The 18,491-nt window shown below is 35.8% G+C and overlaps 1 protein-coding gene across 5 annotated transcripts in view; it reads left to right on the plus strand.

Annotated features, from left to right (window-relative positions):
* Positions 1-18,491, plus strand: part of EPHA5 (EPH receptor A5) — a 367,698-nt gene that overhangs the window by 13,453 nt on the left and 335,754 nt on the right. For all 5 annotated transcript variants that reach the window (XM_065914341.1, XM_065914337.1, XM_065914342.1 and 2 more), the window contains exon 2: positions 16,550-16,614. In XM_065914341.1, the coding sequence (XP_065770413.1) occupies positions 16,550-16,614 (65 nt within the window). The remainder of the gene's footprint in view (positions 1-16,549; positions 16,615-18,491) is intronic.

Genomic DNA, 18,491 nt, shown 5'->3' on the forward strand with positions numbered 1-18,491 from the left:
CTCTTAGTTGCACCCACAATCTAGAGATTATATTTAGTTCAGTTCGGTTCAGTCACTCAGTCGTGTCTGACTATTTGCGACCCCATGGACTGCAGCACACCAGGCCTCCCTGTCCATTTCCAACTCCCAGAGTTTACTGTAACTCATGTCCATTGAGTCGGTGATGTCATCCAACTATGTCATCCTCTGTCGTCCCCTATCCTCCTGATTTCAACCTTACCCAGCATCAGGGTCTTTTCCAATGAGTCAGTTCTTCACATCAGGTGGCCAAAGTATTGGAGTTCCAGCTTCAGCATCAGTCCTTCCAATGAATATTCAGGATTGATTTCCTTTAGGATGGATTGGTTGAATCTCCTTGCAGTCCAAGGGACTCTCAAGAGTCTTCTCCAACACCACAGTTCAAAAGCATCAATTCTTCGGTGCTCAGCTTTCTTTATAGTCCAACTCTCACATCCATACATGACTGCTGGAAAAAACCATAGCTTTGACTAGATGGACCTTTGCTGGCAAAGTAATGTCTCTGCTTTTTAATATGCTGTCTAGGTTGGTCATAACTTTTCTTCCAAGGAGGAACCGTCTTTTAATTTCATGGTTGCTGTCACCATCTACAATGATTTTAGAGCCCCCAAAAATAAAGTCTGTCACTGTTCCCACTGTTTCCCCATCTATTTCCCATGAAGTGATGATACCATATGCCATGATCTTAGTTTTCTGAATGTTCAGTTTTAGGCCAACTTTTTCACTCTCCTCTTTTCACTTTCATCAAGAGATTCTTTAGTTCTTCTTCTTTTTCTGCCATAAGGGTAGTGTTATCTGTATATCTGCAGTTATTAATATTTCTCCTGGAGATCTTGATTCCAGCTTGTGCTTCATCCAGACCAGTGTTTCTCATGATGCACTCAGCATATAAGTTAAATAAGCAGGGTGACAATATACAGCCTTGATGTACTCCTTTCACTATTTGGATCTAGTCTGTTGTTTCATGTCCATTTCTAACTGTTGCTTCCTGACCTGCATACAGATTTCTCAAAAGGCAGGTCAGATGGTCTGGTATTCCCTTCTCTATAAGGATTTTCCACAGTTTGTTGTAGTCCACACAGTCAAAGGCTTTGGCATAGTCAATAAAGCAGAAGTGGATGTCTTTCTGGAACTCTCTTGCTTTTCTGATGAGCCAACGAATGTTGGCAATTTGATCTCTCGTTCCTCTGCCTTTTCTAAATCCAATTGAACATCTGGAAGTTCAAGGTTCACATAATGTTGAAGCCTGGCTTGGAGAATTTTGAGCATTTCTTTGCTAGCGTGTGAGAGGAGTGCAATTGTGCAGTAGTTTGAGCATTCTTTGGCATTGCCTTTCTTTGGGATTGGAATGAAAACTGACCTTTTATAGTCCTGTGGCCACTGCTGAGTTTTCCAAATTTGCTGGCATGTTGAGTGCAGTGCTTTCACAGCATCATCTTTTAGGATTTCAAATAGCTCAACTGAAATTTCATCACCTCTACTAGCTTTGTTATAGTGATAGTTCCTACAGCCCACTTGACCTGGCATCCATGATGTCTAGCTCTACATTTGTGATGACACCATCATGATTATCTGGGTCGTTAAGATCTTTTTTGTATAGTTCTTCTGTATATTCTTGCCACCTCTTCTTAATATCTTCTGCTTCTGTTAGGTCCATACCATTTCCGTCCTTTAATGTGCCCAACTTTGCATGATATATTCCCTTTGTATCTCTAATTTTCTTTAAGAGATTTCTAGACTTTCCCATTCTATTGTTTTCCTCTATTTCTTTGCATTGATCACTGATGAAGGCTTTCTTATATCTCCTTGCTATTCTTTGGGACTCTGCATTCACATGGGTATATCTTTCCTTTTCTCCTTTGCCTTTTGCTTCTCTTCTATTCACAGCTATTTGTAAGGCCTCCTCAGACATCCATTTTGCCCTTTTGCATTACCTTTCCTTTGTGATGGTCTTGATCCCTGCCTCCTGTTCAGTGTTACGAACCTCTCTCCATAGTTCATCAGGCACTCTGTCTGTCAGACCTGATCTCTTGAATATGTGACTGACTTCCACTGTATAATCATAAGGGTTTTGATTTAGGTCATACCTGAATGGTCTAGTGGTTTCCCCTACTTTCTTCAGTTTAAGTCTGAATTTGGTAATAAGGAGTTCATGATCTGAGTCACAGTGAGCTCCTGGTCTTGTTTTTGCTGACTGTATAGAGCTTCTCCATCTTTGGCTGCAACGAAGATAATCAATCTGATTTTGGTATTGACCATCTGGTGATGTCCATGTGTAGAGTCTTATCTTACGTATATTTAGTTAAATATGTGTAAATATTTTTATTTTTATTTTTATGCATACCATCATTCTAGGAAGGGATCATATTTTATTACAAAACTGCAAGTTTAGAAAAAATAAATTAATGTAAGAATAATATGAGCAAATTATATGGAGACATGGAAAACTTGCATCAAAAAAAATCTCATTATCATCAATGCTAAAGCAATTGAATAGAAAACAAGCATAAGTTTTGATTTATGGAGGTTTCATTTTCTGGCAGAAAATGTATCATTGCATCAGGAAAAAGCAGTTTTTTCCTGACTCTGGATTTTGAGAGAAACTGTTCACAGTGTTGTTTGTGTTGGGGTATTGAACAATGCCATGAACAGTAATTCTTAACAATTTTCATAATATGCGGAACTGATTTTCATCTAACAGGTTCCTATGTAAGTCATTGTTGAAACCCAAGGGCAAAATATTGAAAGCGATTTTCAAATTTCTTTTTTTAAAAATAGCTGCGGAATTTCTCATTCAAAAGAAGTAATTGTGGAAGCCCAGTACATGAAGCAGATGGCGACAGAGTTGTCGGGTTTCCTGGTTCTGTTTTTAGCTCTTTGCTCCCTTCATCTGATTGTGCCTCTGAGACATCTCTTTAGAACCACAGGAGCCGTTGTGGGCCCAGTGTGAAAACCACTGTGTTAAAATAAAAAAAAGAATGTTGTATATAAGATCAGTGTGCTGTGATTCTGACTTACAGCTTTCTAGCAATCTTTCTAAAAAAATAAGTTATAATGTCTGGTAAATTTTGCTTTAAGCCAATGGTTCCTAACCCAGAGGCACTCATTGGAGCCAACCTCAAAACATGGTTAAATATGTCATGTCTGCAGCCTCCTATGCTCACTGAGTCAAACTTCATTAAAGCAAGTCCTGTGGAAATCTGGATGTTTGAAACATGATAATCTGTACTTTTAGAATATATGTATATATATACTTCAGAAAATGCTATATAACTGGTTTCTATTATTAATCTTTAAAAGGAACATATGAAAATATGCTCAGACTAAAAGTCATGTATATTATCAGATAACACTATGTACAATAAGGACATGTGAAGTGTTAGAGAATTGTAAAAATAAATATCGAAGTTCAAAATTATTCTAACTATGGTTTGGCACAGTCAGTGATAGAATCATTGATATTAGAACTGAGCCCCAAAGTGTATGCTTTGATTAATATTTCCCCTTTACATTCCTAAATAATATTGCTTTCCTTTTGAATGTATTCATTTAAATCCCCGAATGCCAAATGTTAATTCAGATAATTAAACCCTAAGAGAGTCTGAATTGCAGGATACAGCAGGATTATTTCACAGGTAATATAATTTCAAGCTAGTGTCTATCCTCAGGGCTAAGCAACTGGAAGGTTGAATAATCAACAAGATACTTCCTGTTCTATGCACTGATGTAAAACCCAAGTAAAAAGTGAAGTGGAAATTTTAGTTACTTAGTCATACATGACTCTTTGCGTCCCCATGGACTGTAGCCAGCCAGACTCCTCTGTCCATGGGATTCTCTAGACAAGAATACTAAATTGGGTAGCCATTCGCTTCTGTGGGAGATCTTCCCAATCCAAGGACCAAACCTGGGTCTCTTGAATTGCAGGCAAATTCTTCACCATCTGAGCCACAAGGGAAATATCCCCAAGGACGAGAACATTTCTTGGTACTTAAGTAGATGCTTAATAATATTTGTGAACAAATGAATGCTCATTCATTGCAGGTGTCCATATAACTTGAATAGAAGTTAAAGCAGTGAACTAGACTTCTTCCTATTTATATATTATTTGCTTACATATAATTAGGTTGAAAATAATAAATCTCTTCAACAGTGATTTAAAATGTGGAGGGTTAAAAAATGTTTGAGGACGAGGTTTCAGGGTAGATGTCTGGTGTTTGGGTTCGGTGGCTTAATGTCTTTTATGTCGTTATGTCTTTTCTCACTTTACTCACAAACCTATTTCCTCATGGTTGACTGAAGTCTGGTCCACCTCCAAGCATCACATCCAGTTCAGAGCAAGAGGAGAGTAAAGAGAAGAGTCAAGAATCATCTCAGCTGCACCATTCCTTCAGCTATGACAACAAAACTTTTCCAGAAACTGACAAGGGAAATTTCAGATCTATGTAACAAGGCCCCACAGTTCAGTGGAGGCTAAAATGATAGAAACATGAGGATTGTTATTTGCTAAGGCCAGTCATGACCCATTTTCTGGTAGACACATTACCCTCCAAAGACAAGTGGGATTCTAATACCAGGGGAGGAGAAAGGATGTGAGTAATTAATGGGCATAAAATAACATCTGATAGAGTACCACTGAAATGAGAAAATACTTTTGTCTTACTTCATTTTAGTTATCTTTTTCTTTTCTTTTATACACATTGTGAAAGGAGAAGTAGCCACTACTAGGGTTATATTTTGACCAAAAATACATTTTAGGCACCAGATTAACTAGGCAAGAATTATTGCTACTAGATCATCAATCTTAGAACTTGTAAAGATACATCATTTTAAGAAATGATTTAAAATTACTTTCCTGCTGCAATAAATCTTGCTAGCTATTTTGAAATTGATAACTAAAGCTGGATACTAAAATGTTCAGCCACCTAAAATTATTGGACACAATATTTGCGTGTACTTCTTTCTGTATCGCTTTATATTTTGACTCGTTTTTGAGGATAGATTGTTATCCAAGGGTTTATTGTTATATATATATATATTTCCATTTTAGATAACAAAATTTTATTCTGTAGAATTTACATCAGAATTCAGTTTTAACTAAACCGTAAGACTGACATGGGGATAATGACTCAAGTTGCCAGCAAACATTTGGGCCACTTTTCATTTCACAATAAGACTACTGGGCCATAGATTTGTTTATGCATTTTTGAAATGCCATCACCTTAAAATTCAGACTGAATTTGTGCAGATTTCTCTCTGTTTTAGTACAAGTTCGGATCTAATCATCTTATCCTACCCTGAAGGCTGGAAAGCTAATTGTTATATAGATTGTTTTGCAATTTGGTATACTTCAATCAAACATTAGGAGTAATTAGGGACTAGGGTAAGGATTCATTCCAAATGAGTCAGCTTTGCATACATTTTCCATTTTATGTATGCTTTTTTGATATTTAAGAATAGGTATATATTGACAAACTTATACCCTGTTTTGTCCCAATGGCATGCTTAAAACATAATGAATAATAAAATAAAAATTAGGAAGACAAGATTCATCTTGCTCTTTTGCTTTCCAAGATCTTTCACCTTGTTGGTGGGAATTTGATACTAAATTGTAATTTTTCCAGGAAAAACTAATGTCTACTGTTTATACTAATAGATCTGAGAATTTCTATCTTATATACAGTGCCACTAGAGCATTATGGGAGATGCTGGCTCCTGTAACATGCTATTCAAAATTCATTGATTTAGTAAAAGTCATTGAATATATAGAAATTAAGAATTTCAAAGGAGGGAACTTTTGGACTCAGTAAGAAAGATATTGGGGCAGATGTGATCAGAAGTAAGAAGAGGAGCTCCAGAGTTAGATAGATTTAGATTCTGGCTGTGTGTTTGTTGGGGATTCCCTGATGGCTTAGCAGATAAATCATCCGATTGCAGTGCAGGAGACACCAGAGACAAAGGAGGTGCGTCTTCTATCCCTGAGTCAGGAAGATCCTCTGGAGGAGGAAATGGCAACCACTTCAGTGACCTTAGACCCCTGCCCTGTTTAGCTTTTCTCAACTTCAGTTTCCTTGTTTGTAAAGTGGGGAAAATAGCATACCAAAGGGTCATTGTTAGGAGTAAGTGATATAATGATTATTGATTACAGAAACATATAATTTCATTAGTATTAGTCACTGATACTACAGATATGAGAACTGAAACCCTGAGAGTAAAATCACTTCTACAAGCTCACAGAGTTACAAACCAAAACCAAAGGACTGATGAGTATTCTTTGTGCAGTGAACCATTCTCAAAGTGAATTTGAATGTGCGCATTTATTTCAAATGTTGGGGATTTGAGGATTCCATTTTCTAAGAAAGAGCGTCATATATTATTTACATACATTGTAGGGCGGAATTAAGTGAGCGTATTCTGTATTATGACAGATTCCAAGCCTGTTATGTTAATTTTTAGAATAAAAACAATATGTAAAATTAGACAGGTTTGGTTACTGGACCTGACAAGGTAGCCGCTGAAAACCATATGGTTTTGCTCTTTTCACGCTGTGTGTCCTGTGAAAGGAACAGACTGCTCATTAGTCATAATTTTACTGTCAGTGGAGTTCAGAGTTACCTTTGCCTAAACACTCTGTATGGACTACCTTGTGGATATGAATTTTCAGTCCCTCTCTGCCATCTCCCTGAGTTTACAGTTTTAGAGTATATTAACAATTCAAAACCTTTAGCATGTGTTTCTGATTGATTTCGGCTTCCTTCTGGGTTGCATGCTTCATAGTATGACTGTGCCACTGCTTAGTTTTCAAAGAGCAGTGGCTAAAAGTTCTTTGTTTATGATGATGAAAAACGTTTTGAACAAAATGAACAGAAAGAGGCAAAAAGAACGAAATGAAAAGAGGTGCATCTGTTTTAAGAAACAAAGGCAATGAGTGTTGCTCATAGTCAACAATGAGTTAATAAGATTTAGAAAGAAAACAGTCATCTTCTGTGATATCAATTCAAAGATAATCTGATGGTTTAAAATATCACTGGAATTCTTTAAGTCAAATATCTTTAAGTCGGAAGTATTGAGACATGATAGAAGAAGAACAGACTTGTGGAATAAGAGAGACTAAAGTTTGCCTCCAATTTCTTCTACTTAGCAGTTGTATGTGAGGATGTCTTGCTCTACAAATTACAGCAAATCACTTCCCACTGGATTAAACAGCAAGTCTGATTATTTCCCATATAACAGAAGGTCCTAAGAGAAGCAGACTTCAAATTTAGGTGGGTTAGCAACTCTGAATATAATCTGGACCAGATACTTCTCATCCCTTTGCTCTTCCAACCTAATCTGTAGGCTTTGCTCTCTTGCTGACTTTAGATGGCTGCATCAGTTCCAGGAAATATACCCATATCCAGCTACTTTTAAGGCAGCCCGGAGTGTCCCTTTCTTATATTTTCTTCATAAAAGCTCCTTTCACTTGCAGATCACCTTCACAGCTCATTGGACAGAACTGAATCAATAGTAAGACCACATAATTGGACCTGAAATAAGCGCAGAATTGCTAAATTGTGGAAAGAGAAAGAGGGAAAAGCCTGATTAAAACTAGATAAGAAAATAGAGACCAATTATTCTGGAAGAACTTATATTAAAAACAATAAGACACAACACAACTACAAGCTTTGAAGTAGGAGAGTGGGATGACCACATTGGTGGCTTAGAAAGGTCTTTCTGGATGCAGTGTTTTGTAGACATTTTCAAGTGCCTCTCTGCTGAGAAACCAGTTAGGAGGTTTCTTAAGTTAAAATTATGGCAAGGATTTGACTAGACTGGTTCTGCTGTGGAATGAAATAGAGCAGGCAGTTCAGAGAGTTATATGCAGGATAGAGTTAGCACTGGTGGGGTTTGGTTACTGATTGGGTATGGGGGCTGTAAGTGAAGGAAGGCAGAGGTGACTCTCAGATTTCTAGGTGGAAGAGCTGATTCTATGCCATTGCGTTCCCTGAAATAAGAGACAATGGGTGGAGGACCTTTTATTGTGTGTGCAGGGAAGATACTTTGTTCATTTCGGGACAGGTTGAATTTGGAATGACCACAAGTCATGGATGTGTTAATAACTAATGGATAGTTTTACAAGTTGATTGAACTTTCAGGATAGAAAGAGATTAAAAAAAATATGGATTTGGGTGGTTATTAATATTTACATTACAACCGAAGACATGGAAGTTCATCCCTCCTCTCTAGGGATCCTTACATAAGGATGTGTGCTATCACCTCTAAAACCAACCAACAAACAAAAATGAAATATCCTAGCCATTCTCCATCCTGAATAATCTGATTCAGGATGTGTGGACTGGTGCCAAGACATTTGTTCTTTACAAAAGGTTCTTTTCTTATTCTCATTTTAAGTCTGAGTCAATGATCATTGTCTCAGACTTAAAATTTGGAGATGGAAATGGTAAACCACTCCAGTATTCTTGCCTAGAGAATCCCATGGACAGAGGAGCCTGGCAGGCTACAGTCTATGGGGTCACAAAGAATCAGACGCGACTGAGCAAGTAAACAGCAGCAGCAAGAATCATTGATATAGAGTGATAAGACAGTCTACAAAAATAGAGTATTGATCACAGCCAAGGTTTGAAGGATTGATAGAGGAGGAGTAGCTTATCATGGAAACACATAGGCAGAGAAGTAAAAGAAAACCACAGAAATGCATTTTCACTGAAGATGAAAGGTGAGAGAGTATCCATGGGGAGTCATGACCATATCCTACCAAAACATAAGGAACATTAGTAATTCAGAGCTGCCTAGTTATCACAATCTTCAAAACCAATCTTATAGCTTGTAAGATTTTTCACAAGCAATGTTTCATAGCCATGGTTCCTGTGCAAATAGATTCATTTATAACTAGCGTTTTATTTCATGGTTTTTGGGTGTCCTAGGAGATAGGTGGGTGTAATCAAGGTATTAGGTTCCCAGGCTCTTAAATGAGGAACTTGATTATGGAAAGCCATAAGCAAGGCTCATGGTCTGTCATGAAGGCCTCAGGTATTGCCTCGTGATTTCTTCCTTCCTTGATTTCCCTGCTAGGATTCTGAATGAGACTGCAAGCTGCCAGTGTTCTGTTGAGGTTTGTGCATTTGCATTCACAGACATGTTGACTCTTTGCATCCCAAAGGACTGCAGACTGCCAGGCTCCTCTGTCCATGGAATTTGCCAGGAAAGAAATACTGGAGTGTGTTGCCATTTCCTACTTCAGGGTACCTTCCTGGAGCGGGGTTCAGATCTGCATCTCTGTGTCTCCTGTATTGGTAGACTGTTCCCTTACCACTTGCACCAACTGGGAAGCCTTCTAGGTTTGTTGAGGTCATTAAATAAAAGAATATATATATGTACATATATATATATATAGATATAGGTATGTCTTATATATATATATGATAGAGTAGAGTGCATGATATATCAGTTCAGTTCAGTTGCTTAGTCATGTCCAACTCTTTCTGACCACATGGACTGCAGCATGGCAGGCTTCCCTGTCCATCACCAACTCCCAGAGCTTACTGAAACTCATGTCCATTGCATCAGTGATGCCATCCAACCATCCCATCCTCTGTCGCCCCCTTCTTCTCCTGCCTTTAACGTTTCCCAGCATCAGGTACTTTTCAGATGAGTCAGTTCTTCACATCAGGTGGATAAAGTATTGGAGTTTCAGCATCAGCATCAGCCTTTTCAATGAATATTCAGGACTGATCTTTTTTTAGGATTGACTGGTTGGATTTCCTTGCAGTCCAAGGGACTCTCAAGAGTCTTCTCCAACACCACAGTTCAAAAGCATCAGTTCTTTGGCACTCAGCTTTCTTTATAGTCCAACTCTCATACCCATACATGACTACTGGAAAAACTGTAGCTTTGACTGGATGGACCTTTGTTGGCAAAGTAACATCTCTGCTTTTTAATATGCTGTCAAGTTTGGTCATAACTTTTCTTCCAAGGAGCAAGCATCTTTTAACTTCATGGCTGCAGTCACTGCCTGCAGTCATTTTGGAGCCCTCCAAAAATAACATCTGTCACTGTTTCCACTGTTTCCCCATCTATTTGCCATGAAGTGATGGGGCCCTATGCCTTGATCTTAGTTTTCAAAATGTTGAGTTTTAAGCCAACTTTTTCACTCTCCTCTTTCACTTTCATCAAGAGGCTCTTTAGTTCTTCATTTTCTGCCATAACAGTAGTGTCATCTGCATATCTGAGGTTATTGATATTTCTCCTGGCAGTCCTGATTTCAGCTTGTGCTTCATCCAGCTGGTATTTTGCATGACGTGCTCTGCATATAAGTTAAATAAGCAGGGTGACAATATACAGCCTTGACGTACTCCTTTTCCTATTTGGAACCAGTCTGTTCCATGTCCAGTTCTAACTGTTGCTTCTTGACCTGCATACAGATTTCTCAGGAGGCAGGTCAGGTGGTCTGGTATTACCATCTCTTTAAGAATTTTCCTAGTTTGTTGCGATCCACACAGTCAAACCTGATTCATAGTAAACACTGAATAAATTCCTTTTCTCGTATTCTTCCTTCCTTTTTTTCATAAAAAAGATTACATAATTATGTTGCTGAGAATTGTAAAAGAAATGAATACTCTCCCATTCACTGTAGAATACAGTTATAGAGTCTTGCTTTCAAGCAAAGATACCAGAAACTGTAACAACTCTAAACCTAAAAAATAATTCTTAACCGAATTTACAAATTTGTTTTCTAATGGGAAACACATGTCCTCTTTCTCTGCACTCCTTTTGCCAACTGTTCTTTGTTCCCTGCAGCAGTTGTCAAATTATAAAATTTAACCCAGAAGCAAGAAATCACATCTGTGCCGAATGGGACCTTGTAGAGAGACTGGGCAGCTGTGTATCTGGGGTTTATTCCCACAAATTTTTTAAGTGTGTGTTGTGATTGAATTCAGTAGCTTTTCTGATATTGTTAAATGAAAATCAATAAGCAGGTATCACACATTCCTTCAAAGCATTACGCATAGGTGGTGATGGGACCAAGTGTCCTTGAGCTGTCTTTTGACTCTTCAAAGTCCTAAAACACATTCTGCTCAAGCTAACATTTTCCTGGAAAATCCACTTTTTTTCTTTTTGTGACTAATATTAGAAAGATATTAAGGAGGAAGCGATGGAGTCAGAGTGATACACAGCAAGTTATAAATATTTGAAACTTAAAACCATTAAAGAGCGTATTTGAATAATTAATTCCAATTGCTCCTTAATTTTTAGAATGTGTGAAGTTGAAGCCTTAGGATACTTTTTGTGCATATTCCATTTTACTTCTTCTGCACTCCCTTGTCTTTCTTGAATCCTAACAAAAAGAATGGACTAGCAAGTCTCTGGCTTTTATGAATGTTCCTTCTTTAAGAACTTTTCTCTGTCTGTTCAGGAAAGCATTAAAATCATTAGTGTGTAGTAATAAAATTAAAACATACTTAATATTAGTTTGAATTAGTTCCTATTATAATCTGTTATATAGTGAGGCAGTTAACTGATTTTTACTTACTAAAAAGTTCCTATATTTGTGAGTCTTTGTTTTTCCTGTGATAATTTTAGGTATTTGCAGTAGACTGAATACTTACTAACCTCTGTAGAGTTATTTCTCTTGGAGAATCAGTCTTCTTAGTTACTGATTAGAGTACTAACCAATATGCCCATCTTCATTTTAAATGTACAGTGACTGAGGGAAAATGACCTTAAAGACTCTCTGAGTTTGATAGTGTGGCTTTATTGTAAAATCTAAATAATTGAATAAAAACATTTTCCGTAAAATTTCTGATATCTAATTAATGTCCTTCAGAGTAAATGTGGTATCAAACATTTCCTCTAATTATATTCATTAGTGGTTTCTCCCGGACAAGTTTTAATTAAGTTGTACAATGAAGATCAATACTCATTGTGTATTCATTGCAATTTACAACAAGCATATATACTGTTCAGAGCAATTTAATTACTGTAATTGTAGTACAGAAGATACTCAGTGACTGGGGTCCATTACTGTCAAATCCTTTTTTAATAAATTCAGTAATGAAATTGAAAAAGGAAATTCTGAAAGTTCATATTTATTTATATCCTATGTCTAAACTGGTGTTATGTTAGTAGCTTAAGTAATGGAGGATATAGAAGCATTGATAATATTAGTGGCATAAAACGTTTTCATGCATACCATCATGAATGTTCAGAAATTATTAGAATGTAAATAATTACACTTGTAATAATTATTACATTGGTTACTAAAATAATTTAGAAGTATTGGGTATTCATAATGCTCTTTTTTTCTCTAAATAAGGTTATAATTTTTATTGCTTTCATTTCCCTAGATAGGAGTAGTATTTTGATTCATAAGGAATTATTCCAAATATGTTAACTTCTGTTAATGAAGATCATGCCTCTGATGTATTGTGCAAGGAGTTGTGGAAGTGGACATTTTATAGTAACACTGTAGGTGTATACTAGGGTCTCTCAACTTTGGTATTGGTGAAATTTGAGCCAGATAAGTCTTTCCTGGAGGGTAGGAGAATTTTGCTGTGCATTGAAGGATGCTTACTTAGTCAATTGCATGCCTGGCTTCTTCAGAACCATGAGAAGCCAGTAGAAAATATCCCCCTACTTCCAGTTTTGACAATCAAAAATACTCTAGACATGATGAGATACCCATGTTGAGAACCACTGTTGTGTGTTGATTCAGCCACACCCTCCTGATCTGCCCATTGACCAAATGATCCATTCATAAAACAAACAACTGTACATCTGCTCTGAGTGCAGGCTATTTTCATAGGCGTGAGTAAAAATATGGTGTTCTCTTAAGGGAACAAAACAGTTTTGTGTATTCCATGATTTGGAGATTAGAATTGGGTGTTAATGAAATATTCAGTAATATTGTCTCACCCACATTTAGGAAAAGGAGAATTAGAGATGGTTTCCTGGGAAGGCAGTTTCTAAAATATGTTTTGAAGTACAAATGAAGAGTTAGCAGTTCACAAAGGGAGAAGGGTATTTGAGAGAGCTAAAGCAGCATGTGCAAAACTTGGAGGTTGGCGAAAACCCTCATACTCTCTATTTGTATCTATCTTTCTATCTAATTGTATGTAGATCTAATTTTAGATTGTTATTTTCCTTGAGGCATCAAATTCCAATTTACTCTGCATTATATGAACAAAATTATAATATAGTAGTCTGCAGGTAATTACCTAAAACACCTAATTTTTCTTTTTTTTCCCTCAATTTCCAGTTCAGTAAAAATGGTATATGTAAATATGTGCTTTGCATTATGAATTTTATGAAATCATCTGTTTCTAGGAGGAAAGCAATTTTAGGCAGCACTGAAAAGTGACATGCATGTATTTCCCATAAACCTCCTAATCTATTTATTTGAAGAAAATCTTTTGACAAGACTAGCAAAAGAAAGGCAGCATACATTCCTATTGTAGTTATTTTCATGTATTCAGTAACACATCCCAATATTGAAAACTCCCAATAAATGATATTAGCAGCAGAGCTATTATTTTGAGGTCATTCATTTATTTTCATGTATGTATATTTTCTAAACCACAAAGTGTAAAAATAGTCATTTTGATTAAGGTTAATTCAAATGAGAGTAACTAAATTTTAGACACATGGAATTGTGTTGATATTAATGAATATTTCAAATTGCACATATTAAGAAGTTTAAAAAGAGTACTGTGTTTCTCATGGCAGGCTAGTTAGGAATCCTAGAATTCTTATGCACATTCCTTTGTCGTCACAGAATTAAGTTCAGTTTAGCTGCCTTCACAGTAGAACACCTTTAGTTAGCTCATTTGCTCTACTTTAGTCCAAACAGATATGCTACTGCTCCTTATCAAAGGTGAATAAAATGACTCATAAAGATGAATAAACAGAACTATTTAGGTTCTGCACTCCCCTGATATTTAGTCATGTCTAGACACAGCCCTAGTGACCCAGAAAAGACTAAAATGAGGACAAGGACATTTAAGTTTAATGTAGCCTAATTCCCATAGAAACCAAAAGAGCCAACAGTAGAGTTAAAAGAAAAAAATTCAAATATACCTGAAAAATTAGATTTAGTGGGGTGACTGGAAGATTTGCAAGGTTAGAAGGTGGTGGAATATTTTGGGTTTGTTTGGTTTTGGTTTTTGTTGTTTTAAAACAACAGTTTTTTTGTTTGGGTCAATTTCCTCTAAGCATTAATTATTTTGCAAATTATATAAATAATTTAGGGAAAAAAACCTTATTGTATGTAGGTTTAAGTTAATACAAGCATTCTGTAGACATGCATTTTTATTGTTAAAGAGCTCAGAACTTAATGAAAACAGACAGTTGTATGTTACGGTATTGAATATATCTGTGTTTTTTAAGGTTTTTATGTTTTTTCTTAGTTTGCATTAATAATTTAATATAGACTATTACCTTTGTGTGTAACATATGTATGCTTGCATATGTAATATGAAATAAAACAATGGATAATAAGGATTGTTGTTGTTTCATTGTTAAGTCATGTCCGATTCTTTTATGACCCACAGACTGTAGCCCACTAGGCTCTTCTGTTCATGGGATTTTCTAGGCAAGAATAGTGGAATGTGTTGCCATTTTCCTTCTCATAATAAGGGCTAAATGCACATAATTTCTATAGGATATTGGAACTTTCCATTTCTGTTATGATCCATATTTCCTTGGTCATAATAATTTTATTTGATGTTCTCTTGTACAATTTTATAACGCATTTCTCAGTCTACCAGTTGTTAAACCCTTAGTACTGTAGGCTTACCCTTGCAGATAAAACTGTCTTTTTATTTATTTCTTTTCTGAGTATTTTTTCAATTTTAATTGGAGGTTAATTGTTTTATTGTGTTGATTTCTGTTTTACAACAGTATGAATCAACCACAAGTATACATATATCCCCTCCTTCTTGAGACTCCCTCCCACTCCCACCACGAACCATTTTTTTGAGAATTGTGGGCATTACAAGATACTGACTCTTGAATGCAGTTAAGGAAGCTTCAGTAGCTTTGACCAGGGTTAGCCTAGTTGTTTCTTTTGGGTGCAGCTACCATCCTCATTCAAAGTGGTTCAGCTGCAAAGCATGCCAGGTAGATTCTTTTAGTTTAGGTATAATATATTTGAAAGATAATGTTCTATCATCTAGGTCTAAAACATTTGACCACATTAATACCATTTGTTGTTGTTCAGTCTGACTCATTGTGACTTTATGTACTGCAGCGCTCCAGGCTTTCCTGTCTTTCCCTATCTCCTGGAGTTTGCTCAAACTCATGTCCATTGAGTCGATGGTGCCATCCAACCATCTTATCCTCTGTTGCACCCTTATCCTTCTGCTCTCAGTCTTTCCCAGCATCAGTGTCTTTTCCAGTGAGTCAGTTCTTTGCATCAGGTGGCCAGAGTATTGGAGCTTCAGCATCAGTCCTTCCAGTGCATTTTCAGGGTTGATTTTCTTCAGGATTGACTGATTTGACCTCCTTGCTGTCCAAGGGATTCTCAAGAGTCTTCTCCAACACCTCAGTTCAAAAGTGCTTAGCCTTCTTTATGGTCCAATTCTCGTCCATATGTCCATGACTACTGGAAAAATCAAAACTACTTTAACTTCATAGGGATAGGTGATAAACCTGTTAAAATATAAACTCCTTGAGTATGTATGTATGTATGTGTGTGTGTGTGAGTGTGCGAGTTTGTGAGTGTGACTGTGGGTACATGTGTGTGTACATACTCTTACATTCCTTCCTTTTGCATTGATGACTTCTGTCTTGGGAATCATAAATATTTTAAAGTACTCAGCCATAGTTGAGATATGCCTTTCAAAAATGTAGCCAACAGTTCTGTAAGAAACACATTTTGGATTATGGTTGTATATAAGTAGAAAGTATCTTTGGGGATGCAACAGGCACTTAACTATAGCAACAACCTTGAGAACTGCCACAATTTTCTAAGCTTGGTAAAGTGTCTGTAGATTTATTTCTTAATTAAATTTGCAATTTGGATTACAGATTTTGGTTAATATCACAAAAATGTTACAAGCTTGGGAATAGTTTATTGCTATTTAATGTAAATTATTTGTTAATTGCTTCATAACAGCTTTCCAGAAGAAAATAGAGTATACTTAGCTGCAATTTTATGGCTGCAGCTTAATCTCAAGACCTATAGTCTTTAAAAAAAGGGACATGGTCCTTTTGAGTTTCCTTTGGACTTTTCATTTTATTCTTTTTTTTATTAACTCTTTCCCTTTATTCTTGCTTGACCGGGGTGGGGGGGGGGACCATTTAGAGTAATGACTTGTTTGTATACTTTTGCTATAATTGTTCTCCAAATAGTTATTCAAAATCTCTTATTCTCTTGCATCCTAATAATGCTTTCTTTAAATTGTCACTCTTGTATTCATCATAATGAATGCTTAATCTACTTTCAGTTAATTGAAACAATACGTGCTTTTAATAACTTTATGGAAATAGTGATGTATTTTTGTATAATTCACACAGCTTTGTGTTCTTTCTTTTTTAGTGAATTTGTTGGATTCACGGACTGTCATGGGGGACTTGGGATGGATTGCTTTTCCAAAAAATGGGGTAAGTCTTTCTGAAATCTTTCCTACAGCTTAAACTACTTGAATAGACATCATCTTAAATGTTGTATAGTTGTATTCTCCGGACATTCTTGTCGTTAAGAAAAGAGGAGTGTATTTGTGAAGAAGAAGGAGGAGACTTCAAATTAGGTTTGATTGGGGAAAGCAGGGAAATTGGGAAGAGATTTTAATGAATGAACAACAAATGTATTGTTTTCCTCTCTGAATGTTTCTCTATAAAAAAAAGGTGAAGGTTTTCAGCATTCAGGAGAGTTTTAGGTTGACAGAATCAACACATTTTTAGAATTGATTTATCTGAAAAAGAAAATAATAAATAAATAAAGAGATTTCTTGCAATATGCCCTTAGCTTGTTTGTATTGATTTAGGAAGTAAAAGTTGATGTGTCAATTAATGACCAGTGTTGAATCAAACACTGGGAACAGTTTATTATGATTCATTCACTACATTAGGGAATTAAAATATTATAAGAAATTCCTTTGAATTCCATTGTGATTGATATTATCAGTCATCATTCAAAGGTTTTATTTTAATTCTTGAATTTTTCTCTATTGAGAACTTTCAGAAAATATGCTCATTGGAAGATTTTTATAACCCACCATTGTTTTAATTAGTAAATTATTGTATGGTATACATTAAAAATAAAGTCTTTGGGGTGAAAATTAGGTAAGGCATTTTAAAATATAAACATATTGATAATATTTATAATGCTAACCATCTAAAAACACATATTATATAAAAGTATTCCATATCTTTTGCTTAATGAAAACCACATTCATATTATCTGATGGAGAGTGAAAACATAAGTAAAATATTGTGACATAAAATCATTGTATTACACAGAAAGCATTAACTGTATTGTGTGACTGTTATATTGAAAACAATCTAGACTTTGATGGAATATTTTTATTACTTAATGACTTTAATATTTAAACAATTTGAATACTTAAAAATTATATAGTATATACATGAATATATTTTTAAAATTATGCATACTAATAATATTTCATATGACCTTGAAGGTTAATTTCAATCTAATTAAGGAATCAAATATCATAACGAATGTGGTTATAACAACCAAAATAACCAAAACTTAAAATCTTTTTCCACTTGATGAATATACCAGATATGTGTATTTGTCCTTTATTTAGAACATTCAGTTCAGTTCAGTCATGTACGACTCTTTGCAACTGCATGGACTGCAGCACATTAGAACATTATTTCTGTGGCGATAGGATGTGTGTGCTAAGTCACTTCAGTCATGCCTGACTCTTTTTGACTCTGGACGATAGCCCGTCAGGTTCCTCTGTCCATGGGATTCTCCAGGCAAGAATACTGGAGTGGGTTGCCATGTCCTCCTCCAGGGGATCTTCCTGACCCAGGGATTGAACCTGAATCTCCTGAGGCTCCTGTATTGCAGATAGATTCTTTATGACTAAGCCACTGGGGAAGCCCTGGAAATAGGAGGAGTAGTATTAATTGTTCTAATGCCTAATAATACACATGTTAACATCCTCATCTCTGTGTGCTTTCTCTTTTTTCATTAAGTTGGTGTTTCTTTTTGGTTGTTAAATAATATAGTTACATTTAGAGGTATAATATAATTAAAGTGATACAAATAGGTTGTTATGATATTAAAACATGAAGGTAAACCATGTGAAAAAATTCTTATTTAATTTGTAATTGAATATAAAAACACTCAGTTTTGTATTCAGTATAGCCAGTGCCAATATAAAGGTATATATTCACTTAATCTGTCTTTTATTTTTCTTATGTTCTTCTTTTTTCCATTTTTTTCTTCCTTCTACCCCTCACTGGCCACCTCTGAGTTATTTTCTTTCTTTCATCTTTAAATACACCTC

The sequence above is a fragment of the Muntiacus reevesi genome, chromosome 22 (assembly GCF_963930625.1).
Source record: "Muntiacus reevesi chromosome 22, mMunRee1.1, whole genome shotgun sequence".
NCBI lineage: Eukaryota > Metazoa > Chordata > Mammalia > Artiodactyla > Cervidae > Muntiacus > Muntiacus reevesi.